Consider the following 27,535-nt stretch of genomic DNA (forward strand, 5'->3'; position numbering starts at 1 on the left):
TGGAATCATACAGTATCTAACCTTTTGGGATTGGTTATTTTTACTCAGCATAATTCTCTGGAGATTCGTTCGGATTCATGCACGCATCAATAGTTTGTTCCCTTTTCTTGCTGAGTAGGATTCCATGGTAATGGATGTACCACAGCTTGTTTAACTGTTACCTCCGAAGAACATCTGGGTAGTTTCTAGTTTTTGGCTCTTACGCATAAAGTTGCTATAAACGTTTGTATAGGCTTCTTTGTGAACATAAGTTTTTATTTCTCAGGGTTAATTGCTCTGGAGTACAGTTGGTGGGTTGTATGTTAATTATGTATTTCATTTTTAAAGAAACTTTCAAACTGTTTTCCAGAGTTGCTGTACCATTTTACATTCTCACCAGTAATGTGTGAGTGATCCAGTTTCTGTACATCCTTGCCAGCATTAGATACTGCCTCTACTTTTTATTTTAGTCATTCTGATAGATATATAGTGGTATCACTTTGTGGTTTTCATTGGCATTTTCCTAATTGCTAATGGTATTGATCATCTTTTTTTGTGCTTATTTGCCATCTGTATGTCATCTTTGCTGAAATATCTCTTCATATTTTGTGCTCATTTTCTAAGTAGATTGTTTGGTTTTTTTTTTTACTGTCGAGTTTTGAGAGTTTTTAATATATTCTACACAGTAGTCATTTGTCAGATATGTGGTTTGCAAATATTTTCTCCCAAACTGTAGCTTGTTTTTCATCTCCTTAATGGGTCTTTTGCAGAGCAAAAGATTTAAATTTTGGTAAAATCCAGTTTATCAATTTTTCCTTTCATGGATTGTGCTTTTGGTGTCAAAGTCTAAGAACTCTTTGCCTAGCACAAGATCCTGTAGATTTTCTCCTATTTTTTTCCTCAAAGTTTTATAGTGTTATGGTTTACATTTAAGTCCATCATCCATTTAGAATTAGTTTTTGTATAAGGTGTGAGACTTGGATCAAGGTTTACGTTTTTATCTATAGATGTCCAGTTGCTCCTGCACCATAAGTTGAAAAGGCTCCCATTCCTCCTTTGAACTGCTTTTTCATCTTTGTCAGAACTCAGTTGGGTGTATTTGTCTGGGTTCACTTTCATCTATTGATCTGTGTGTCTGTCCCTCTGCCAGTTGATGTAATCTTTATTACTGTACCTATATGATGTTTTAAAATCAAGTAGACTGATTCTTCCCACTTTATTCTTCTTTTTTCAAATACTTTAGCTATTATAGTTCCTTTATTATTCCATATAAATTGTAGAATAATCCTGTCTATATCTACAAAAGTATTGCTGGGTTTGATAATAATTGCATTAAACCTGTACATCAGTTTTGGGAGAATTGACACTTTTACTATGTTGTCTTCTGATCCATGAACTTAGTATGTCTCTGCATTTATTTAGATCTTCTTTGATTTGTTTAATCAGTATTTTATAGTTTTCAGCGTATAGTTCCTGTGCACGTTTTGTTAGATTTACACTTAAGTATTCAATTTTTTGAGTAATTGTGAATGGTATAATATTAAAAATTTGTGTCCACGTATTCATTGTTAATATGGAGAAGTGATATCGATTTTTATGTTTATCTTGTATCCTGTGACCTTTCTAAACCCACATATCAGTTCTAGGGGTGTTTTTGTAGATTCCTTGGGCTCTCTGACATAGATAATCATGTTGTCTGAAAATAAGGACACCTGAGACAGAGGGCTCCTCGTTACTGCTGGTTGGGGGTGGGCATTCTGCTTCCCCACAAGGTCTCTACTGACACCTCCCTGGCTCCTCATTACAGCTCCCTAGGTAGCCTCCCCTGACATCATGGATGTGTGTGTGTGTGTGTGTGTGTGTGCGCGCGCGCGTGTGTGTGTGCGTGCGCGCGTGCACTTGTTACTGCCCAGCAGGAATGAAAGTCCCAGCTCTACTCAGCCTTCTTTTCCCTGGTTGGGGGAGAGTGGGGCTCCTGTTACAGCCTGGAGATGGTGGCTGTCTAGGCTCTACACTTGACCTTTGCTGGCACAGGTGGGCGTTGGGCTACAGTGTTTCCTATGGTATTTTGCTCCAGTGAGTGATTATTTCCTAAAAGTTTTCTGTCTTGGTAGGTTGTCCTATTCCTGGTTCTTGGGCTGAAGAGAAGAGGCTTTTCCTGGTCTGTGTCTGTGGATCTTACCAGCTTCTGACTTCTCCAGCACACAGTCTGGGATACCCAAGGGAAAAAAAAAATTCAGGGAGCTCACCACCAGGCTGTCTTCAGGAGCTGATGCTCCCAGCCATTCTCCTTCCTTGAACTCCTCACTTTTCAGTCTTCTTAAGTCTGTTTTGTATATGATGTCCAGGGTTTTTAGTTGTGCTTAATGGGAAAATTATGCCTACTGCATATTCCCAGAAATGGAAGTCCCCTGTGGGTATATAATTTTTAGTTTTTTATTTATGAGAAATCACTATTTTCAAATTTTATACAATCATTAAAAATGCTTGTATAAGATTAGTAAATTGAGTGGAAACATTAAGATTGCATTACTCGACACACATTTTATTTTGTAGTTTAAGATCATTGGCCTTTTGGTTAAATAGTGTTTCACCTTCCATGTTAGAAATGACATGGAAGTTAGAATCATGAAAGATTAAACTAGAAGTCACATTAAAGATGTTTTAGAGTTTTGTCTATTTTATTCAGATGAGCACTTAGGTTCTTCAAAATGACAAAGATGATTCCTATTTGAGGAGTCTAGGAACTGTCGCTTTTTTATACGATTGAATAGAGGTGCTTTTTTTTGGTAGAATATTATTTCACATGCACTAGAAAGATGGTTTTAGATCATTATAAATATTTCATCATGCAGAGTGGGACAAGGAATTTGGGTGTAGGATTATTAATAAACCAGATGTTTAGAATTCTAAAAACTTTTCATTGAGAAAGTGGGACAGTAAGTCTTATATTTGTATCAATATATCAAAACATGTTTCATATCATTTTTACAGATTGAAGTTGTTAAAGAAGAATTTAATGAACATTTAGAAGTTGTAGACAAGATTAACCAGATCTGCAAAAATCTACAATTTCATCTAAATAAAATGAGAAACTTTGAAGAGCCTCCTTTTGAGAAAGAGGCTAATATTATTGTGGATAGGTGGCTTGATGTAAGTGATAATTTAATTGACTAGAAATTCTATTTAATAACAATTAAATTGATCTTTTCTTTTGTATCTTTAATGTTTTTATCTAATTACAAAATTCAAAAGTGCTCATTATAAAAAATGTTCAAATAATATAAAGTTTGTGCCTTGGGATTTAGCTTTACGCCCAGAGTTAGGTACTATTTTACTAACAAATGAGTCTGTACTCTTTTAGATATACAAGTGCATACTCAACTTATTTGAAATAAACTAATTAATGTATTATCCATCCATGCAGCCAGTTGATGTTCAACATTATATTTATTTAATATTTTAAAAATAATTTTTGGTTGAGTAGTAATGATATTTTTATGAATTATAAATTAAGAATTTGTGCTATATTTTGATCTGGGTTTTTGATATTTAAAATTTTTTTAAATTTTTTTTTTTGTCTGCGTTGGGTCTTCGTTGCTGTGCATGGGCTTTCTCTAGTTGCGGCGAGCAGAGGCTACTCTTCATTGCAGTGTGTGGGCTTCTCATTGCAGTGGCTTCTCTTGTTGCGGAGCATGGGCTCTAGGCATGCAGGCTTCAGTAGTTGTAGCGCGTGGGCTCAGTAGTTGCAGTATGCGGGTTCTAGGGCATTCAGGCTTCAGTAGTTGTGGCACACGGGCTCAGTAGTTGTGGCTCTCAGGCTCTAGAGCACAGGCTCAGTAGTTGTGGCGCACGGGCTTAGTTACTCCTCTGCATGTGGGATCTTCCTGGACCAGGGATCGAACCTGTGTCCCCTGCATTGGCAGGCGGATTCTTAACCACTGCACCACCAGGGAAGTCCCTGCTCTGGGTTTTTAAAAGCATTTTTTATTATTGTGGTTTAGAAAATAGGAAAACTATTGCTTTCAATTGCATAGAAACTGCAGCAAACCAGCTAAGTTTTTTTTTTTGTAGAAGAAAGAACTACATGGTATGTTAAAGAGAATTTTTTGTTGATGAATAAAGCAAATTATTTAGCAAGTAGAGGTAATCTAAAATTTTATTTTAAAGTTGTGTTTGACTGAAACAATGGTTCTTATGCTTTTCACCACTAAATATGTTATTTTTATTTTTTAATTATGGTAGATAAATGAGAAGACAGAAGACTACTATGAAAATCTTGGTCGAGCTCTAGCTTTATGGGACAAGCTTTTTAACTTAAAAAATGGGATTGATGAGTGGACTGAAAAGATCCTTCAAAAAATGGAATTACATCAACTGACTGAAGAGGAAAGACAAAAGCTGAAGGTTAATTAAGCAGAAATAGAATATTTGTTCTTTTTGTAGACAGTTGACATTTTAATATCAAGTCTGCTTTCTTGAAGAGGGGTAGAGAAATCACAAAGAAATCTTTTATTTCTTTCATTATTCCTTGAGTGAGACCTGAATTCCATTGTTTTCTTTGTGGTATCCAGGAAGATGTTCGCAGGTATTATTAATCTGTGCTGTATACCTGAAACTAACATAGCACTGTAAATCAACTATACTTCAAGTAAAGTAAAAAGATTCAAGTAAAGTAAAAACACAAGGCTGAATATCAAAATCTTTATAGAGCTTCAAAAGAGGCTGTTTTTTTAAAACAGTGATCTCAGGTTTTGCCATTTAGAAAGAATTAAACTTATCTCTTGTAATGAAATAATACCATTTGCAGCTACATGGATGGACCTAGAGATAATCATACTAAGTGAAGTAAGTCAGAAAGAGAAAAACAAATACCATGTGATATCACTGATATGTGGAATCTAAAATATGACACAAATGAACTTATCTACAAACCAGAAACAGACTCACAAACATAGAGAACAGACTTGTGGTTGCCAAGAGGGAGAGGGGGCGGGGGAGGGATAGATTGGGAGTTTGGGACTAGCAGATATAAATTGTTATATATAGAATGGATAAATAACAAGGTCGTATTGTATAGCACAGGGAGCTATATTCTGTATCCTGTAATAAACCATAATGGAAAAGAAAAAAATAATAAAAAAAATTTTTAAAGTTAAAATATTTTTAAAGTTATCTCTTTTAACTCTAAAAAGAATTCTTTCTATTGCTGGTTGTTTGCATATTATTAGTTTGGACGATATAAAATTACAATCTTCGTATGTCAAAAAATAGTTAAGTCTGGCAGTTATATGTGGTTCAGTGTAATATAAAAATGTATTATGCGTGTATGATGGCTTTGCAGTATGTCACGTCTAATGTCTCAAGTCTTATTTTTTTTCTCTAATTTTGGTCACTTTATTCACTTTTAAATTCACATATCCATTTTTATACTTTTGGAAAAAGACTTTCAAAATGTGTGGAGATTTATGAGTTTCCTGGGTATATTAATTGACAGTTGTGAAGTAAGATTTTGATTTTCTAAGTGAAATGAATTGTCACTAAGTATCCCTTAATTTTGTCTTGAGATACAGGTTATTTAAAAATTTGAAGTTAAGGATTATAACGGCTACCGTGTGGGCCAAATTCTGCCAACATGGTGTGTGTGTGTGTGTGTGTGTGTGTTGGCTTTATATGTTTATGTGTATGTTTATATGTACAGAGCTATTGAGATGTCATGCCTTTAGGTAGGCACTGCATTCTGCTGTGGCGCAAGCCTGGCCCCTCTCGTTTTATTGCTAGAGTGTTTCACTCAGTTATAACATATGCCTGACCCATGAAGACACTTAGTTTTGCAACTCCCAGGACTGTATCAAAAATCAAGTGATTAGGGGAAATTTAAAGGTTCTTTCAGTTTCTATATATTTTCAATAGCAATCAGGGGTACCAGAAAATAAGGTATAAAATAAAAAGATATTTTCCATTAACATTGTGTGTTTTAGGAAGAGTTACAAGTTCATGAACAAAAACCTTCAGAATTTTCTAAAAGAGTGGCTAAGATACAGTTCCTGCTTCAAAGCAGTGAAATACCTCTTGAATTACAGGTAAGAAAATTTTTATTTTAAAGTTGCAATTAAAGATGCTCTATATCCTCTAAAGTAATGCTCATAGCCAGAATTCTAAAACTTAAACCTAAAATAAAATTAGGATCATTACTTGATTCATCTTTAGTCATGTCCAACCAAAATTTTAATAGCCAGCATAGTTTATTATATTTCTCCCATTTTAGAATGAATAATTTTTTGCATTCTCTTATTCTCATCTCATTTATTTCACAGGCCTCTTGTGCAGAGGGGGAGATGTTACCTTGCTTCGTGTAAAGTAACGAGGGTTTCCTCATAAGTGTCTTGGGCCTAGGAAGGAGAACATGGCTCAAGAAATTCCAAGTTTATTAGTTGCTAGATGGAGTAACAGGGAGATTGCCCCAAGTGTGATTTTCTATTGTGTGAAGAGATTTGTTAGACTTTTATTTAAATCAAAGTGCAAAGTGCCTGAATATAAGCTCTGGAGTCAGACCTTATGGGGGAGGGCCTGGGTCTGCTGCCAGCCAACTTTGTGATCTTGGGCAAGTTACTTATCCTTCTTAAGCCTGTATTTTGTATATAAAGTGCTTACCATGATGTTGTGTACGTAATAAACACTTAATAAATGCTGGCTATTTAACTTTTTTCTATATGTTTTAATAGGTTTTCCAATAAGCACCATGAGATAGCACCTCAACTGGTATGCTAAATAAAACTTGTTTTAAGGGGAAGATTCACCTAGTCTCTTAGAAAAAAATAAGAATGTCAATTTCAGTTTTTTTCAAGTTACTGTTTTTCTTTAAAGGCAATGTTTGAATTGTATCAGTGATGTTGAACAAGGAAGAATCAGAAAGAGAGAAGTTATTTCACGTTGAAATGAAACGAAGTTTCCACTCATTCTTCAGCAGTGCAGGTGTCTTATAATCTAGTTAAATCACGTCCATTACAGTACGTCATATGTTTCATGATTTCAGGTAATGGAGTCCTCTATTTTGAACAAGATAGAACATGTGAAAATGCGTTTAACAGGAGAATCCTACTGCAGTGCACTCGGTGGCAGCACAGCTGAGTTAAGGGAGGATCTCGACCAGGCTAAGACCCAGATTGGAATGACTGAGTCCCTCTTAAATGCCCTGTCTCCTTCTGACAGCTTGGAGATCTTTACTAAACTAGAGGTACTTCCCAGCTACTTCTCTTCTGTGGTTCAGATTTATTTTCACACTTGTTTCTGATGGTCTTGTCCTCTTGAGGTTAATAATTATTATAAAAATAATATAAGTCTGGGGGAAAAACTCAGAAAAACAATTTGTGTATATTTAACTGTTTCACCTTTGAATTGCTTTGTGGTCATTATTTGATGTTAAATTGCATTGCATTATACATTTACTAGCTAAGAGAAAGCAGGTCTACCCAATAAAAAATCATCTAGATTTTCATAGAAACAATGGATACCTAATATGTTTTGTGTAGATTGAGCCCATTTTTAAGACTTCACTGTTGTCTATTTGTTTATATATTTAGGAGATTCAACAGCAAATTCTGCAGCAGAAACACAGTATGATATTACTTGAGAATCAAATAGGTTGTCTGACTCCTGAACTCTCTGAATTAAAAAAGCAATATGAAAGTGTCAGTGATTTATTTAATACCAAAAAAAGTGTTTTGCAAGATCACTTCTCTAAGTTACTGAATGGTGAGTGCAATGTTTCTCTTACTGTGCCTCTGGGAATCTTGAGGTATGAATAAGTACTGTGAACACAAAGGCTAATTAATCTAAGCTTCACTTAGAGATGGTTGCACACACTCTATTTAAGGAGATAATATTCAGATAAATCTTTTAGGAGCAAACACTCACTGATCTACACCTATCGTAAATAACATCTCTTTTGTTGAAGCACCAGATCTTTTTCTCGTGAAGGAGAGTCGCGAGGGTCCTCGTGTTTGACCTGCTCCTTGTTGTCAGAGTCTGGGGTCATGCCTGTGAGCAGGCTGCCCCTGCAGGTGTCTCTGGGTGTCCTGTATGCTTGGAAAGGAGGTTTGGTGTAGAAAATATGCCACAGTTACCACATCGGCTCCATTAACCCTCAAAATTAGATTTTAGTTTATTATCACTTTACAGTGACTCGTACCCACGGCATGGGAAGCAAGCTTCAAAATATTTTACTTTAACGAGGTTTGTGACGTATTCCTCGAATGAATATAGCTTCTTTTGTTTTCTTCCTGCAGATCAGTGCAAGAACTTTAATGACTGGTTTGGCAACGTTAAAGTGAACCTTAAGGAGTGTTTTGAACCATCAGAAACAAAAAAGAGCGTGGAACAAAAACTACAAAAGCTTTCTGTAAGAAGACGCGTTTAAATTTCAATCAAAATTTATCAAAATTAAAATGCTGGCGATAGAACTATATATAAGTAGCTAGGACAATAATTATTTTGACTTAGTATTTCCCTACATAGAGGTAGTATTTCCAAAAAACCTGGCCTTTCCCCAAATACTGGTTGGCCAAAAAGTTCGTTCGGGATTTTCCGTGACATCTACGGAAAACCCGAACTAACTTTTTGGCCAACCCAATATTTTTAACACTCTGTGTTTACTGGGTAAGGGTGTAAGTGACTTAAAAAGGTTCTGTTTTCACAACTATTCTAAGATGCTGTTTAACTTAATGTTTGCTGGTGAATTCAGTTGTGTTAAAATCATATTTGATTTAAAAAAAAGGCTTTACCTAATCTGGACTTTGAAACCCCTTTACTTTCTATAAGAGATTGCTTGACTTTTTAAAAAGTTTTTTTCCCAGCCATATTTCTTTTAAAAATTGTAGTTGAACTTCAGTACACTGCTGATGGGAGTGGGTGGGGGAAGATAGCCTGAAATAAGAGGCAATAATGTGGGCATTTCAAATGCATATGGCGCCTTTAATTCTTGATCACTTTATGGTAGATTATCAAGTACTTTAGGCTTTGGTGATAACTTATGCTCTCAGACTTATCAGGGGCATTAAATGTTCCCAGTTTAATTCCTTGCTTTGATGATACTATTCTTTATTGACAAAATCACCTTTCTTCTCTGCTTTTAAATTATAGTTCCAACTTTTTTTTTAAACTTTGCACATTGCATGGGTCTCAACAATTGATGCTCAAACCTTGAAACACAAACATTGAAATAAAATTCTGATTTGGACAAAGTTAAATAGAGAATAGGCTATTTAGTTTTACATATTGATTGCCAGAAAGGAGCAAGTATTTGGGAGAAGCTGAGCAGAGCCAGGATAGGAAAATGTGGCTTTCCCGGTCTAACTCCCACTGACCCACATGGTGGCATCATTTTGCTTGATGTGATTCCCAGAAAGTCAGATGCAAATGTACACACACATTCTAGAACCGATATAAATTGTCTTTTGATCATTTGCTATTGCACTTAGCCACCTCTCCATAGCAACTTCTTTTATATAGGATGTTATGAAGATGGCGTGTCTATGTACCATCTTGGGAAAGTGTCACTGGGGTGGCAGGGACCATACTTAGACTTGCCCATAGGATATAATTGACTTTTTGTCTTTCTTAAGGATTTCTTGACTCTTGAAGGAAGAGGCAGTGAAATACAGCAGGTGGGAACTGTACTGAATCATGTGAAAAAGCATCTGCCCAAAGCACCTGTTAAGAAGCTTAACAGTTGGATCGTAAGTCAAGAAATTGAATTAGAAAAAATGGAGTCCATATGCCAGGCACGAGCAAAGGAGCTTGATGAGTGCTTGCAGCAGCTACTGAGGTAGGAAATAAAGGTGATGTCTAATAGCATGTTTGCTAATGATATCTTCATACGTACTCTGCCTCAGTACAGCTAGCAGTGGGATACACGTACACACAAATTTCAAAAATAAAATATGTAGTTTCAAACCCAAGTTTGACTCTGGGATATAGAATTTTGGAGAGTTCCTCAAATTATGGCCAAGGTTCAGGGGAGAGTCCAAAAATATTTTCTGTTTGTTTGTTTGTTTCCTGTTCTTTATGATGTATATGTATGGCTCATTAGAATTCCACTATAATACGTGTTATTATTATTCAGATTTTAATGTTACAAATTAAATTTTCTCAAAAGAAGCCAAAAAAGAAACCAAAAAGATGTAGTAAAAAACCTGGTTGGCTCACAAGATTTGTGCCAACCTTCTCTTCAGATAAACACTTTTTGCTGATTTTATATTCCAATGTGTGTGATATTGTTTTAGTCTCCAGAATGACCACAGAAACCTGAGTAAGTGGTTGACTAATCAAGAAGAGAAATGGAAAGAAATGGAAGGAACAAGAGAGAAAACTGAGCTATTTGGCCAAGCTCTAGCTAGAAAGAGGTATAGCTGATCTTGCATGAAATGTACTTCTGGGGAATATGGTTTCTCAAATGGTGTCGTGGCTCCTGTAAACTTTCAATGATATTTGGAATTTACAGGGAACAATTTGAATCTATGGCCCAGTTGAACAACTCTGTGAAGGAATATGGGATTACTGAGGAAGAAGAAATAGTAACAGAATCAACACATTTGATCAATAGATACCAGACATTATTGGGACAATTATGTGAAATTGACGAAGAGGATAAGTTACCTCCTGCCAAGGACCAGAGCTTTAATGATCTTGCACATGATGTCATTCGTTGGATAACAGGGATTAAAGAGTCCCTGATGGTTTTGAATTCATCTGAAGGCAAAATGCCACTTGAGGAAAGAATCCAAAAGATAAAGGTATAACTGTGGAAACTAAATTTCAGAGGTCAGAGTGAACTCTAATTTTGAAAAGATTTAGAGGAAAACTGCAAAGATTTGTTTTTTAATGGAAAATAGGATCACTGCAGATTGGTTGAAGGAATTCAGATGACCAAGCTTGCAAAAGAGAAGGGCTATGATGGACCTAAAATTATTTTAATGCATATAGAAGGGAGAAAGTATATCCTCTCTTTGTGGGAGCAATGTCCAGTTATTGTCCGTCTTCACTGAGTGCAGGAGAAATGAAATTAAAAGTATAAATTAGAGCTGCAGCAGGTGGAAATTTGCTAGGATGTTAAAAGAATGTATGTCAGTACATCAGAGGCATTGGCAATGTCAAGGTGAGGGCTGGAGAGGAGCTCATCTTCAGAGTGGATGTGTGTGGTTCCTGAAGGTTATTAGATACTGAGTGGGTTGTGTGGTTCTTAGTTTATCAGATACCGAGTGCAGAGGATGATGCGGTCAAGCCGTAAGGGTTAGTTTGGCATAGTGAAGTAATCAGGATCATTTGGGATTATATCTGAAAGGTTTTCCAGGGAAGGTGAATCTGGAGTAGTGTTTCCAAGAAGGGAGGAACTTGATTGTTTGGAGCAAAAGAGGAAAATAAAGTTGCAGGGAATGAGAATTAATTACGTTGTGGTGGAGAAACAGCAGTTGGTTTGAGGCACTCTGCATTTTCCTATGGGAAGCCATAAACCCAATCTTGGGTGTATAGAAGTGTCTTGTTCAGGTTGTTACCCTAACTCTTTATTTATAAATAATGGTACAGATTGGAAGGAGGATTTGCCACGGATTTTTTGGCATATAATTTCTTTGAGGGCAATTGAGAATCAAGAGAAGAGTAGGAATGCCATCAGATCAATGTGACAAATGCTTACTGAGAACCAGTTCTATACAACGTGAAGGATGTCTTTGTATTCGGGGAATATATAAAAATGAAAGGGTAATTTTGAAATCTACTCTGCAGTTAGAATCTCTGAATAATGTTTATAAATAAAAACATATCATATGAAATATCCCTGTGTGGTATGAATGAGATTTTAAGATCTTTTTTATTTGATTTAGGAAATCATTTTACTAAAGCCTGAAGGGGACGCTAAAATACAGACCGTCGTGAGTCAGGCTGAGAGCAGCAAGGCTCCGATGGTTCCAAAGACCCTTACTGATATCAGAAACCAGTGGGACAACACACTCCACTTAGCCAACACATATCTAAGGTAAAGGGCATGCCTTCACCACTTTCATGGTTTTTCGTTGCACAGTGAAGCCATAACAAGTATGTTTTGTCTGCCTTCTGGATGTGGATATAATATATCTGCTGGAGAGAAAGTAAGTAATATCAGGGGCAATCACAATGTTGAGACAGAAGCAAAGAAGAATAGTCCTCTGCACCAGATATGAAACATGCTGTCATAACTCGGCGGCAGCGTTTACTTTGGCTGGTGCATCAACCCGTGGGGCCCTTGGTAACAAATTAACATTGTCTGCCTCATTCCACCTTCAACACTCCCCTTCTGTACCAAAACCCCCTTTCCCCAGACAACCTGAGTATCTTCCTGGTATTACTGCAGGATAATTCATGCTTTTAAATATATATGCTAAGAGATTCTTAAATGTGTAAACATGGATAAACGTTGTCTGAATGTAATGGGCATAATTCTGGTGAAAATTCTTAATTCATATCGTGTCTTAAATGATACATTTAATATTTGGTGGAAATGTAAATTTTATATTTTTCTAAGAAAAACAGATCAAAACAAATTTAAGCTGTAGAAAACATAAACTAGTTAGTTGGCCAATATACTGAATGCTTATTTATTTTACTTATATGAAAAAGAAAAACATGGAATATTATAATTATATTTAAACAATAAAAACTGAAATAGTTTGAAATCTAAATTATTAACTATTTTTTCTCAGATCAAATTATGTGACAAAAAAACAATACTTTTTTAAAGTAATACTACAACTAATTTTAATCTTGATTTCTGAGCTAAACTTAGGGCTATTTAGAATGTTATAATGCCAAAGAAGTCCCTGGGAGTAATGTACAGTAGTGTTATTTTAATGCTTTTTATAATAATGCATGTTGTATTATAAGATTTTGATGTATCATTTCATTTGTAAAATACTTTGTTAAATTTAGCCATCAAGAAAAGCTTCTACTAGAAGGCGAGAAGTATTTGCAAAGTAAGGAGGATCTGAGATTAATGCTCACAGAACTAAAAAAGAAACAAGAAGTGGGCTTTGCTCTGCAACATGGTTTGCAGGAGAAGAAAGCTCAATTAAAAATTTACAAGAAATTCCTCCAGAAAGCACAAGATTTGACATCCTTACTAGAGGAGTTAAAATCTCAAGGAAATTACCTCTTAGAGTGCACTAAAAATCCCAACTTTAGTGAAGAGCCGTGGCTGGAAATAAAGCATCTACATGAAAGTCTTCTTCAACAGCTACAGGTGAAATGGTCAAAATAAAATTTTAAATGCTTGTCTTAATTATGCATAATTATGTAATATTTGTATATAGGACCGTTGTTTTGTTCTTTTGGTAAATCAAAAGTTTTTAAAATTTATCAGTTTTAGATACAAATACTAACTACTCAAGATGGAGCAATCAATTTGGTCAGTTTCGCTAGAGAAATCCAGTGTGTATTATTTGATAATAGTGTTGTTTCCTCTCATCAAAGTTCCCCTCATAAGGGGTTGGAAGGATTAAGATATGTTTAGGCATCTTTATGTAGGTAACAGTGTCAAAGTTGTCCATGCAGCATCCATCTATCCATCCATTCATCCATGCTTGCATTCATCCGTCCATCCATTCACATATCCATCCATCTATCATCTATTATAATAGTTATATCCATTATTCTGTATAAACCTTACCAGGTTTCTCCCTTGAGTCTTTCCACATGATCTGCAATAAAAGAATTAAGAGGTAAAATGTCATCTTGTCATGAGGCATATTATTCTCTTAAGAGAATTGTTTATAAATCTTTGCATACTGAAAGCCAGATTCAATATATCTTTCCTGGATAAGAAATCTTGCTTATAGAGATAGCAGGAGTTGTGTGGGTATAATCTTGCTTATACCCACTTGGCTGTGAGTTATTTAGTTTAATAATTGCTGTTCTTTTCTGATCAGGTGTGGTCACCTTATTTTCTTATTCCAGAGAGAGAACCTGAAGGTGGTCTTGCTCTTGAGTTAGGATTACTTTTTCCTAACCCACAGTTTTGGAGTTTGAGTCTTATGAAAGGAATCTGAGGTTAGGTTGATTTCACATAGTCTCATTTCCAAGAGTGGGTACTTGCTTGTAGTAAGAAGGATAATTAAGGGAACTGCTTTGTTATGGGTGTTTGTGATTTGATGATATAATTTGTAGTCATTTCATTTTGTAAACCTCTTGACAGGTTGTTTTCGGGAGTGAAATGAAGGCAAAGAAACATGGGGGAAACAAATATCTCAACACTAAAAACTTTACTTAAGAACTCTGGATGATTTATGGCCATATTCCTTTTTCAAGATGAAACCTCATAAAACAAATGTTTATGAACCATTTAATTATTTTCTGAGTGGGATAATTCAGGGACCTAATGCATGCATTATCAATGTTTTATTTTTAGGATTCTGTGCAAAAATTGGAAGGTCATGTTCAAGAACACGACTCGTACCAGGTTTGCATCACAGACCTAAATACTGCATTGGACTCTATCTCCAAGGAATATGTCGGTTTTTCTGATAAGCCTGTGGATCAAATAGCAGTTGAGGAAAAAATGCAGAAACTGAAGGTATTAAACAATGTCCAGACATGATAGACATTTTAAAAAAATCAATATTAATTACAACTTGACAAATCAGGGTCTTTGATCAAAAATTCAAATGGTGAAAGAAAAGAAATAAAAAAAGAAAAAATTCAAATGCTGAAAATGCTATTCAGATGACTATTGGATAAAGTCCTGACCAGTCATAAAAAGTGGAAATGTTCTTCTTTAGTGAGCAAATCCATTTATAATTTGAGTTGAACAGTACTCTGTGCTCTGGACCCTTAGAGACAATTCCACCCATGAGCAGTCTATAGCTCCTGGAGATCTTTGTTTAAGAGACAGCACAGTGATTCCAGGAGATACTGGGTATTCAAAGGATATAACGAATGCAATAAGACCTAGGGAGAAATGATTCAATTTTGCATTCTTCATCATGGGTGGATGGGAGTTGTATAATTTTCACCTTATTAATTTTCATACTCATGGACTACCTTAGAGGTCTCTGCAGATGTAGGGCTTTTAAAATTCTCAGCCTCACTTCAACAACCCCTCTCCTTATACAGTAAGGATTGCAGCTCTTTACCCACATTCTCGAAACACATTCCTTGGATGCTCACTGTTTGCACAGCCAACATAAACAGGCCCAACTGGTGTCCTCTAGAAGAAAACAGAGTAAAGCATTTTCTTAGCTGCTTCTTTCACAGTTATTTGACTGGAGATTGCATGGGGCAAGTCTCAGGGCAGCACTGCTGGCATGAGCTTGGGAATTTCTTATCTCTTCTTTTTAGGAACCTGGGAATCAAGCAAGATTTCCCCTCCAGAACAGCTTGACATTGTGACAAGGCTACCTCCCTTTTAACAGTGATAATTTGACAAATGTTGAGGGCTCATCATGTCCAAGGCACTGTTTGGGTGCCTTGGATACTGAGAAAAGTGCAAGACACGAGCCTCACTCTGAGGAGCTCAGGCTCCTGTTGAAAAATTAAAATATAGCCTTCTGCTATAGCTAGAAGGAATCTCAGAAGCTGTCAAGTTCAGACTCCTCATTTTTTTTAAAACACATCTTTTTAAAAATATTTATTTATTTATTTGGTTGCACTGGGTCTTAGTTGCGGCAGGTGGGCTCCTTAGTTGTGGCTCATGGGCTCCTTAGTTGCGGCTCACGGGCTCCTTAGTTGTGGCATGCAAACTCTTAGTTGTGGCATGCATGTGGGATCTAGTTCCCTGACTAGGGATCGAACTCCAGCCCCCTGCATTGGGAGCGTGAAATCTTAACCACTGCACCACCAGGGAAGTCCCAAGACTCCTCATTTTATACATGATGAGCTGAGTTCCAGAGAGGCGAGAAACTTACAAGGTCACCCAGGTTAAATGACAGAGTGAGTCTGCAACTTGGGTCTTCTGACCCCACTAGACATCTCTCCTTGGGTGTCTCATAGTTATTTGTGGTTCAGCATGTCCAGAAAATAACTCATCATCTCCTTCCCTTTCTCCATACCCCAGTTCCCTACCAATGAGCCTGCTTCTTCTTCTCTGACTCTGTGGGTATCTATACCATCTCTCTAGGCTGCCGGGTCAGAAACCTGGATATCCTTTCCCAGACTCCCCAATCTAGACAGACATCAAGTGCTGTCTCTTTCATCTCTGGATTATCTCAACAATTTGTCCCTCCACTGTTACCCCCATTACTGCTGCATTAGAGCAGACCCTCATCTCACAGATCCCTGCATTAGACATCTGAATGGGCTCCCTGCCTGCAGTATCACCCTTTCTGGTGCACCTATCCCATGGCCACCTCGGGTCTATCAAAATGCAATCTGGAACTCCCTTCTTCCAGCTAAAATGTTTCGATGACCTGTACATATTTGTTAGCATACATCTTTCCATATTCTGTTACAATTATTTGTTTATTTCTTTGTCTTTCTCACTAGACTATAGGATTGTGAAGGGACTGTGTTTTACTCATCTATGTAATTTCAAAACCTATCATAATACTTGCTGTTTGTTAGATGAATGAATGAATATTTATTGTATAGTCCATTAGAACAGTGACTAATAAATACTATATAGTTCACCTAGTAACTTTAAGGCTTATTCTCTTTCAGTAGTCACATCAGTAGCTGCTATAGTTTATCAAATTCCTTTTGCGTATAGAGGTCTCAAATTAGCCTCATCCATTCATGCATTTAGTAAATATTGATTGAGTTTCTAATATATTTAAGATATTACATTCGATAGATTGAGTTAAACTTTGCTCTGAATTTTAAATATTAGCACTAGATTCATGCAGGCACACTCTAAATGATTCTTTTATTCTTTTTAGGGCCTTGCACAAAGTAGGCACTTATTATTTAGTGTTTTGATTGTGTTTGATTTTAGTATTACTTGTATATTATATAGTATCTTGAACAAAATATGTACTCAACAAATATGTGTTGACCATTTCCTATGTTCCAGGAACTGGTTGTGAAAATTTTCTTTGTTACTTCTTATACATTTCTAGCATCTTATAAAATCTGTTAGAGAATTTGATCTGGGCTGCTACATTGGTTTAAATTTTGCCCAAAGTTCCTTCTTTGTGATACGGGTTGATAAGTTTTTTATACTTTCCACTAGTGAAGCAGAACATGCTATGATTTACAAAAGTCAATTAACTCTTGTGACAATTGAACAGTGATACTTCTGTGACAATCTTTTCTCCACTCACAGGAACTAGAGAACAGTCTCCGTTTACAAGATGGCACATTAGAGAAGATTTTAGCTTTAGCGAAATCCATCAAGCAAAATACATCTTCAGTGGGACAGAAGATTATTAAAGATGATATAAAATCACTTAAGTGTAAACAAAAAGATTTGGAAAACAGACTTGAATCTGCTAAGCAGGAGATGGAAAATTGTCTCAACAGCATTCTCAAATCAAAATGCTCAACAGAAAAGAGAGAAAAGTTTCCTCTGCCAGGCAGAGAGGAGCAGGTCACTTCTGATGTACAGGAGTCCACTGAGGACTCAGCTGCAGTGGAGAAGTTGGAGGAAGACTGGGAAATAAATAAGGTAAGTGCTTGTGATTGCATCTCTAAGACATCGTGTCTGCGAATGAAGAGGTGGTGTTGGACTCTGAAAAGAGGGTCGTGAATCAAGCCTTCTGATTTCATAATTAAACCCTCAATCTGCTGGCTATTTATGATGCCCACTTGTCAAAAGAGCCCTTAGAAAACTGTCCAGGATTTCAGCAGTGAAATATTACTGTTCATCTGTTAGAAATGTCAGTCATCAATTTAGGTTTATTATTCTCTCTGATATGTAATCAGATACAGTTTCCTGGATCAGGCGCTCAAAGGCAAATTGGAAAAGGCAAAAGAAAATGTGCTGTACCCACATTTCTTAGGAAAAAAATCCAACAGCCCTATTTTTTAGGGTCTTTTTTTTTTTTTTTCGGTTGATTTCATAATGAAATCAGAGACCATTTGAAAGGATAGGGGCCTTTCTTCTTACGTTAACCCTGTACTGCAAATGTATTTTTAAATGTCAGATCATTTGGTGTGAGAATATCAACATTCAGCCTCCTGATGGTCCCTGTGGAGAAGAAAGAATATTGTTTTGTTTTCATTCTAAACATCCAAATGGGTACATTTTCCTGTAGGTCTTAAAGTGCTTTCTCATAGGTTAGAGATTGAAATGGAAAAGGCACAAGAGCCATCCAGTAAGCTACATTTGAAAGAGCCTGCCTGTTAGCCTCTCACAATCCAGGGTCCAGTGGGACAGCAGCAAAGGTTAGACCATTCAGGTGTGGGTCCTCGTCAGCTTTTTATGGAATACCTAATACACAGGAATGAAGAGAGCCTGTACTTCTGTTGTCTTCCTAGAGCAGAAATCATGGAGGATTAGAGGAACCAGATAAGGTTTTCTAGAAATGTGTAAAACAAGGTTAAACGCCAGTGGAGCATCTCTCTGGCCATAGGAGAAGACTTCTAAATCCCACAAACAGTGTTAGATAGAGCTAAGGAAATATGTCTTAAAGGATTAGGGCCCTGTGGTGAAACTCTTGAAGCTGTACGTGTAAAAGAAACTTTCTTAACGGTATTTAAAGAGAGTAAATAAGTAAAAAAGGAAAAATACCTGAGTGCTTTCTATCCTAATTCATGACATTGCTAAAGAGATTTGCTTAATAACTTTAAGATTAGCTTCTCAGACCAATTTTGGCTGTGAACCCTCCAAATTCAGTAGAGTATATTGAAAACTATATAAAGATCATAACCCAATAAGATTTTTTTATTTATTAAGATTTCACTTAATCTTGAATGATGAGTTATTGATAATTTATGGCACTTCATTAGAATGATTTTTTTTAGAGCAGATGGAGGGACTTAAGTCTTCAAATAATTTTTGCAGGTCTGGCCTAGAGGAATCTAGTTTTAATTTCTAGCGACATTTTACCTTTTTTTCCCCCTCTTTTGTAACATGAATCTTTTTTCTTGAATCTGTGCTTCTTATCTTCTCTACGCTAAGTACTGACTGTATTTACTTTATTCTATGTAATGTTAGACCAAGATCAAGAGCAGTTAAAAAATTTTTTTTTAATTTTCATTTTATTAAAATTTTTTTATTTTTTAAGTTTTTTAAAATTGAAGTATAGTTGCTGTACCATATCATATAAATTGCAGATGTACAATATAGCGATTCACAATTTTTAAAGGTTATACTCCATTTATAGATATTATAAAATATTGGCTATATTCCCCATGTTGTACAATATATCCTTGTAGCTTATTTTATACCTAATAGGTTGTTAATCCCCTATTCCTTCCCCCTAACTTCTCCCCACTGGTAACTACAAGTTTGTTCTCTATACAAGAGCAGTTTGAAAGTTGAACTACAACTGGTATAAGAGATCAAAATCAGCATAGACAAATATAATACAAAGTGACAAATATAAGACGCAGGTGTAAATTAAGCAAGAGTCTCTATACAATGAATACATAGAGCACGGAAAAGCACAATTTACAGAATTATAAATCTGATTAATCAAAAACTATTGTGACAGTGAAAATAACCATTTAATCTATTAAAAACATTTATTGAGACCTCTTTTGTGCTAGTCATTCAGCTAGAAGTGAGAATACAATTGTCACAGTTTAAAATCTAATACTAATTAAATATCTAATTAATGCTCATTTCATGTGCCTTTTTGGAGCCTAGAAGGGCTTTTATCAGATTATGTAAAATTGTCTCCAGAAAACATTTTAGGAAGTTTTATTTCATTTTATTATTTCTTTAATAAATTGCATTTGGTCTTAGAGTTGCTGAAAGCGTGATTGCACTTTTCAAAATTGCATGTATATGTTTGAATCCATTGCCAAGACTTTCATTTTAGATGAAATTTAGGAGATATTTTACATCCGGACCTTTGGCTGAATTTTTCTTTAATATCAAGAATATTAACGCAGACTTAGAGACAAAAGAAGTTACAAAATGCAGTCTGAAGGGTGTGGTGCTTATGATCCCAGATCATACTGGATAATTTTACAGAGGTGAATTTCTAAAATTTTTTAAATATGAAAAGGCAAAACTGCCTTCCATTTCCCCCTTCCTATATAGGTTAAGTGAAGTAACAAATTAGGATATGATAAAAAATGAGGACTGACTAATCTCTTAAGCTTCCAGGTGTCCATAAAAGGAAATGATAAAAAGGAAACACAGGGAAATGGATACATTCTTCATTTATTATTTTTCTAAAAATTCGTAAAGCAGCATTACGGCTTAACCTGTATTGAATGATCTTTTTTTGCCCACTCCTTACCAAGTGTCAACCTACATGACATAATTGCTCTTAAAAAAAAAAAAAAAGTTTGTCTATAATTACCTCGTTAATTTCCTTGTCATTAGGTATAATTTAGTATGTCTGAATCATCTTTTGTTCTTTTCAACATTTTCTGAGCATTTATAATTTCAATATTTAAGAAGGCGCCCATAGAGAAATCCTGGAAGGTGGATGATCACAGATACAGAACATGCAAGGCGTCCAGCTGTGAGCGAGCGACCAGAAACTCAGGGGAGGCAGTACTAGGATGAAAAGGAGGAAAGAGTTTTCAGGCCTGGAGTAAATGATGTTTATTTCTGGTATTGGTTATCCTAGTAAGTCAGTAAAAAAAATTTTGTAATGGAACATGTAGTTGGGCCATGTGTCAACTCTGCCTTCCAAGTGTATTACTTTGCTCTTCTGGCCAGGATGCCAATCTTGTTTCTTACTCTAGAGGTATTTTTCTCAATCCAAGATTTATTTCTTTACAGGACATGGTATTAACATCTGCAAGCAGCATGCATTTGAGAACGTGCTCCAAAGTCCTGAAATCTTAGGCTGAGAAACCTTAGAAAATGTCTCTCCTAACCCTGTGTTTCAGATTAGGGAATTAATGTCAGAAGATGTTAATCAGCCGAGTTCTCATTCTAGCAGAGCTGGGACTAGAGCCAGGCGCCTCTGCCCAGCCTGATGCTTGGTGGTCTACCTCACAGTTTTATTGAATGTGTTATGTGGGTTGTTCATTGAGGTTTAATATGCCAGTATGCTGTTTGACTCCAGTTCTCATGCGTGTTTCAAACCTTCTCTACTCTCGTTAAGCCCAAACAAGCCCTGTTCCTGTCATTCCTAACAGATCTCTGGTCCACAGCTGCTAGATTGATGGGTCCTCAATTTCTTTCCAACTCTACTTTATAAACCACAAATTGTTAATCTTGGCAATCGAAGACTAAATGAAATTCTCTTATTTATTTATTTTTTCTAATGTGAATTCATCTATACATCCATTCGGTAAAAATTTCTTGAACGGGCAGTTAGGGTTCATCGGTGAGTGAAAATAGACGTGGTCTCTATTCTCATAGAGCTTCTGGTCTAGAGGAGGAGACATACATTAATCAACTAATTAACTGATGAGAGGCTAATTACAGCAACTAAAGGAAGGAACACGTTTCCATGATTATCTATAATAAAGGAGGCTGGCTTGAACTGTAGTTCTCTGAAGTTCAGAGAGCTTCTCTAAAGAAACAGCACTTGACCTGAGACCAGCAGCGTGGATTGGAGATAACAGAGCTCAGAGCTGGGTGTCAGGAGCACTCTTGGCAGAGAAAGTAGACTTTCCTCTTGTGGGGGGAGAAAACATGAGGCGTCAGAAACTGGAATAAGGCCACTGCATAGTGGGAGGAGGAGAGGAGAAGGACAGAGGTGAGGCCTGGGAGGTAGGCAGGGCTGGCTGAGTCCCAAGTGCATTACGGGTCATGTTAACATTTTAGACAATATGCTAAGAGAAAGAGGCAGCCTCTGAGATTAACCTGATCTGCCATTCGGTTTTGTCTCTAAAAGTGATGGATGTTTGCTTACGCTTAGAATTGTTGTTTTACTACTTCATGTTGGAATGCTTTAGAGAAGAAAGAAATATATCCTCTAGAGTACGTATGACACTGTCCCAATGTTGGCAGGTTATAAGTGATAGATGTAGTTTCTCACTGTCACAGAATTATTATAGCCACGGGGCCATTGCCCCTGAATGGGAAAAGGATAGTGAAGCTGTCATGGTCTTTACCTCTTGACTATGCTGCTAGGTTGCGCAAGCCAGAGACAATGCTTAGTTACTTAAAGCTCAGTGTTTTGAATGTTAAAGTAAAATGTTTACTTTGTGAATTAAGGGACATAAAAATGACAGTAACACAGTCCTACCCTTTAGGAGAATTGATGACATTCTTTCTCACCTCCTGTTCTTTTCCAAACAGGCCAAACTCAAAGAAAAGATACACGGTTGAAAAAAAGCAACAGTTTTTAAAAAAGTAAATATAGTTAGCAATATAACAGAACCAGGCTTTTGATAGAATCGTCATTTTCTACTTTAAATTTATTATTAACTTTGAAAATTCCATTTATGCTCAGAGGTTCAATATGTATGCTTATTAAGTTATACTTTGTTTTAAGTTTATACTGATCGTAGTATTTTTGTTTTTTTTTTTTTAAGAGAAATTCCAGGAGAAGTGGAGAAGGGAAAGAATCAGATGTCCCGGGGCTTAGAGTTCATAAGGGCTCATGAGAGTCCATGCATTGGAGTGGTTACTCCAGAATGGACAGGGCCCTTGAAGAGAAAGGGAGAAAGGCCAACAAGAAAATCTCTAACCCAGAGAAAGGCCTAGGACCTACTTATTCTGACTGCGGGTGGGAAAAGAAGGTCTCCCATGAGAAATCAGAACCACCCTATATCTCAAACAGGTTTAGAGTCCAAATCTATACTACTTGCATTGTGGAGCAATTCAAGTTAAGAAATTAACATGTAAATCAGCCTCTGTCTTTATCTCCTTGAGGTACCTGGAAGAAGCAAACACAAATCTGCATAAGGGGGTGCGGTCAGTTCTACTGATCAGGTCATAGGAATTCCCACAATATAGTTTAAAAAAAAAAAAGTCTGATAACCCTGAGTTAGTATGAATCAGTCAGTCAATCAATAACACAAAGCAACATTCCACCAGAAGAGTCCTCATCACTAAAATTGAGAGGAATTAATATACTGGGATAGTGAGACAGTGCAGCAGTTTGAAACATACAATAATATGTTTTAAATGGTTAATGATAGATGGATTTGAAATCATAATGAGAGAATAAAATACTTTGAGAAAAAAGGTTAGATTTGAAAAAGAACCATAAGGAACTTCAATAATGTTTTTTAAGTCATTGAGATTAAGATTGCTCTGGTCAAGTAGCACACTTGATACAGCTTGAAGAGAGAATTAGTTTGCTAAAATATGTTAGAAAATTACCCACAATCCAACACAGAGCTATAAAGAGATGGAAAAGAGGAAAGAGATTTTAAGGACCCAGTGGCTATAATGAGATGGTCAAACACAATTCTGGTAGGAGTTGTAGAAGGAGAGAATAGAGAGAATGGAGGAAAAGAAAGGCTGAGAATTTTCCAGAATTGAAGAATAATATGAATTCTCAATTTCAAGAAGTACAGAGAACCTTGAACAGGCTAAATAAAAATAAATTATTATGTATACATTATATTTTTGAGATCTCAGGGCTTCCCTGGTGGCGCAGTGGTTGAGAGTCCACCTGCCGATGCAGGGGACACGGGTTCGTGCCCCAGTCCGGGAAGATCCCACATGCCGCAGAGCGACTAGGCCCGTGAGCCGTGGCCGCTGAGCCTGCGCGTCCAGAGCCTGTGCTCTGCAACGGGAGAGGCCACAACAGTGAGAGGCCCGCGTACCACACACACACACAAAAAGGCCCTAAAAGCAGAAGCCCAAACAGGAAAAGATTGATAAATTTGACTGCATTAAAACATTAAAGTCATAGTCAACAAAAGATACCATATATAAAGTTTAAAGACAATCTACTGAGAGATAATAATTGCAGTACATAAAATGGTTAGAAGACTAGTATCCAGTATATAAAAGAACACTAGAAATTATAACCAACCCAATAAAAAATAGTCAATGATTATGCAGAAGTAATCCACAGGAGGTAAGACTCATATGACCAGGGAGCATAAAACAATAATGATGTCAACTTCACACCCAATGTATTGGCAGACATTATTGTCTGTTAGTACCAAATACCAGAGATGAATAGGGAAAATACAAATTCTTTTACCATGCTGGTAGGAACAAATCAATAACTGTCTATCGAGAATCAAAAGGAATAATTTCAGTTCTAGGAAAACGTCCCAAAGAAACTCACACATAAGTGCAAGAAGGCCTAAAACAAGGGTGTTTATCACAGTAATATCTATAATAGGAAAAGTTGGAAGCAATGATGATGTCCATAGTAGCCTGACAGACAAGTAAGTCGTGTTCATTCAGATAGCAGAACAGTATACAAACGTAAAATGACTGAATGGGATTTATATCTGACACCATGATAAACCTCAAAACATACCGCTGAGTGAGGAAACTAAGTTGTAAAATGATACATGTGTGATTCCAATTTTATAAGAATTAAAAATATATAAAACAATACTGTATGTATATTAACACATGTAGTCAAAGTATAAAGACAAGTATGTGTGGATTTTAGAATAGTGGTTAGTTCTAGGGAGGAAGAGATGAGAAAGGGTTGAGGACTGGGCTTTAAATTATATTTTTAATATAGAAAATTATATCAGTTATATCTGTGTCATGGGTAATGATTATCTGTTATATTCTGTTGTTTTAAAGATATTTGAATTCTCTTATAATTTAAAATAAGATGTTTCAAATGAGCCTGCAAAATAAAAATAACATACCGCTAAGGGTGATGAGCAAATGGTCACTGGCTATGAAATATAAAAGAATCTTTCCAGGAGCCAATCAGGACACAAGCCTGTGTTCTAACCTCTCGGGCATGAGCAAAGGAATGTTACCTTTTAAATTTAAAATGTTCATTTGAGGGATTCTGTTGGATTTTTTACCAAAGTGGAAACGTGGCTTTTGGAGTTGGTAAACAAATGGTGTTATGGGGTGATTTCAAGTTTTTTAGGATGCTCTCCCTGACCATGGAAGGCATATTACAAATGGCAGGTTATGAATGTGGCTAGTCCTTAAGTGACCAGTCCATCAGGTAAGAGAGACCAGGGCTCTGAATTCCTGATAAATTATTGATAAGAAGTAAAGTTTTCCTGGGTTTAGTATCTATGCCTTTAGCGCAGGAGCGCTTGCCCTACAGGTGGATTTGTTGGGTGCTGTAAGCAACAGTAGCCATCAGATTAAAAGGAGGCAGGCGTCCACCTCATAGAATTGCAGTTCATGGCATAGAGTACCCATGGGCCAATGAAATCTGTGGTGTAGCACCTCTGTCCTTTCCTCTCACAGCCTTCGTGGGTCTCCCACCCCCCACCCCCACCCAAGATGCTGCCTTCCATGGAGATTTTAACCATAGTTTGCACGAACAAACTGGAAATGGGGGAAATTTGAAAAATCATTTCAATTATTTGCAGCCTTGTAGAAGAAGTGACTTGTGCTAAGTGCCAAGTAAATACTTCAAAACCAGTAACACTGGTCAGCTGAATTTTCTTACCAGTTAGTATTGATGGAGCTCCAGACAGTATCTGTTTTATTTAAATAAACTCTAATTTTGGAATAGTTTCACATTGACAGAAAGCTTGCAAAGATAGTACAGATAGTTCTCATATATCCCTTACCCAGTTTCCCCTATTGTTAACATCTTACATTACTATCTAGTAATGTATCTACTATCTACTACTAAAACAGCAATTTCTACCTTGTTTGGATATGTGGACACATTTTATTCACAGACTTGATACCTCAAAGATTTTTACTGACATGAAAGTATATGGCAAAATTAAATGGTATTTCACTTATAAAGTAACCTGAAAATAAAAACTAATACCTTAGCAAAATAATGGGAAATCTTTTAAAATTACTGATAAAGTGCCTGTTGTATGTAAGTGCTCAACAAATATTTGCTGAAAGAATGAATAAATGAGTTGAAATGGCGTCTCTATATATCCTATTGAGAACCTCAATTTCTTAGAGCTTTCAGAAAAGATCAGATTACCCCACATATAACCTGCTCTGCCATACCCAGAATTGGAATTCTTGCCTTTACGTAATTTAAGGCATAACATTTTTTTTTTAAGAAGGAAATTCCTTTTTTTTGGTAAAGATTTTTTTGATGTGGACCGTTTTTTTTTTTTTTAAGTCTTTATTGAATTTGTTACAATATTGCTTCTGTTTTTTTTTTTTTTTTTTTTTTATGTTTTTTTTTTTTTGGCGAGGCATGTGGGATCTTAGTTCCCCGACCAGGGATCGAACCCGTACCTCCTGCATTGGAAGGCAAAATCTTAACCACTGCCAGGAAGTCCCTAGGCATAACATTTTTAATATGATGAAATTTTGGTACTTTGGTGTTTCCTTCATCTCTCCACTTACTATTTTAAACTACCAGTGGGTACCATTGAGTGCCTACCATTTATTTGCCCAGCCCTCTGCATTATGGTGAATACTAAGTATAAACTTTGGAACTTTTGCTTTTTCCATATCCGTTTTCTTTCTTTAAGACTGTAGATATTCCTCAGTATATAACTGAGCAATGCCAGATCCTATACTGTCTTGTCAAAAAAGTTTCATTTTTCTTGGTATACCAATATTAGCATTAAATATTGCATGGAAAAATCCTCTTTGGTAGTGGCCAGATGTACTTGTGAAAAGTCTTTAATCTGAGTGAATAGAAGAAACTGGAATTATTTCATCAAGAAAAATAAAAAATTATTTATTTGAAAGGTAGACTATTCAGCAATTAATCTTTTTATGTTTTCAGAATTCAGCTGTGGAAATGGTTTTGTCAAAACAACTTTCTCTTGATGTTCAAGAAAGCATGAAAACCACTGAAGATGAGCAGAAAGTCAATGAGCTGCAAAATCAACCTTTAGAATTAGATGTTATGTTAAGAAATGAACAATTAAAAGAGATAGAGGTATGGAAACAAGAAAAATACTGACAACATGATTGCATCATTTATCCAGTACAATACAATATATTTTAATTACCAAAAAATTGCTTCCACAGAATGAAAAGTCTTATTTAACCTTTGCCTGATGATCAGTTTGGTAACTATATAATTATGTACTAATCAGTAAGTTGTATAAATCTTTCCATTTAAGAAGTGTAAAAGTTTAATGAACATTAGTCTTCTCTTTCACAAAGTTCCTAAAATCTTACTTATTCAGTAAGAAAATTTGGAGATTCTGACTTGCCATCATTCCTTTTCTTAGTCCTCTGTATTTTTCTGATTCTGACAAATTCCTTTTATTTTTTCTGATTATCAGCATTATGGGATACTCCTTCTTTGTTTTTACAGCTGTGTTTTCATAGCTATGGAAAGGCATCTAAAAGTCCAATACATTACCATGTTTTTTAAAATGACCCTTACAATTTTAGCTAAGTTTACATAACAGTAAACATGTATCTCAAACAGGAAAGAGAAGGGATGCATGTAACTAATAAAAAGAT

The 27,535-nt window shown here is 36.0% G+C and overlaps 1 protein-coding gene across 3 annotated transcripts in view; it reads left to right on the plus strand.

The window, feature by feature from the left end:
• The window catches only part of SYNE2 (spectrin repeat containing nuclear envelope protein 2), a 271,795-nt gene that overhangs the window by 92,394 nt on the left and 151,866 nt on the right, over positions 1 to 27,535 (plus strand). For all 3 annotated transcript variants that reach the window (XM_030855184.2, XM_030855186.2, XM_030855185.2), the window contains exons 32-45: positions 2,974 to 3,132; positions 4,225 to 4,386; positions 5,961 to 6,062; positions 7,016 to 7,216; positions 7,563 to 7,734; positions 8,268 to 8,380; positions 9,603 to 9,805; positions 10,263 to 10,382; positions 10,481 to 10,772; positions 11,859 to 12,010; positions 12,940 to 13,249; positions 14,414 to 14,578; positions 17,264 to 17,605; positions 26,844 to 26,999. In XM_030855184.2, coding sequence (XP_030711044.2) covers positions 2,974 to 3,132; positions 4,225 to 4,386; positions 5,961 to 6,062; positions 7,016 to 7,216; positions 7,563 to 7,734; positions 8,268 to 8,380; positions 9,603 to 9,805; positions 10,263 to 10,382; positions 10,481 to 10,772; positions 11,859 to 12,010; positions 12,940 to 13,249; positions 14,414 to 14,578; positions 17,264 to 17,605; positions 26,844 to 26,999 — 2,649 coding nt within the window. The remainder of the gene's footprint in view (positions 1 to 2,973; positions 3,133 to 4,224; positions 4,387 to 5,960; positions 6,063 to 7,015; positions 7,217 to 7,562; positions 7,735 to 8,267; positions 8,381 to 9,602; positions 9,806 to 10,262; positions 10,383 to 10,480; positions 10,773 to 11,858; positions 12,011 to 12,939; positions 13,250 to 14,413; positions 14,579 to 17,263; positions 17,606 to 26,843; positions 27,000 to 27,535) is intronic.

Source organism: Globicephala melas, chromosome 2 (genome assembly GCF_963455315.2).
Source record: "Globicephala melas chromosome 2, mGloMel1.2, whole genome shotgun sequence".
NCBI classification, from domain to species: Eukaryota; Metazoa; Chordata; class Mammalia; order Artiodactyla; family Delphinidae; genus Globicephala; species Globicephala melas.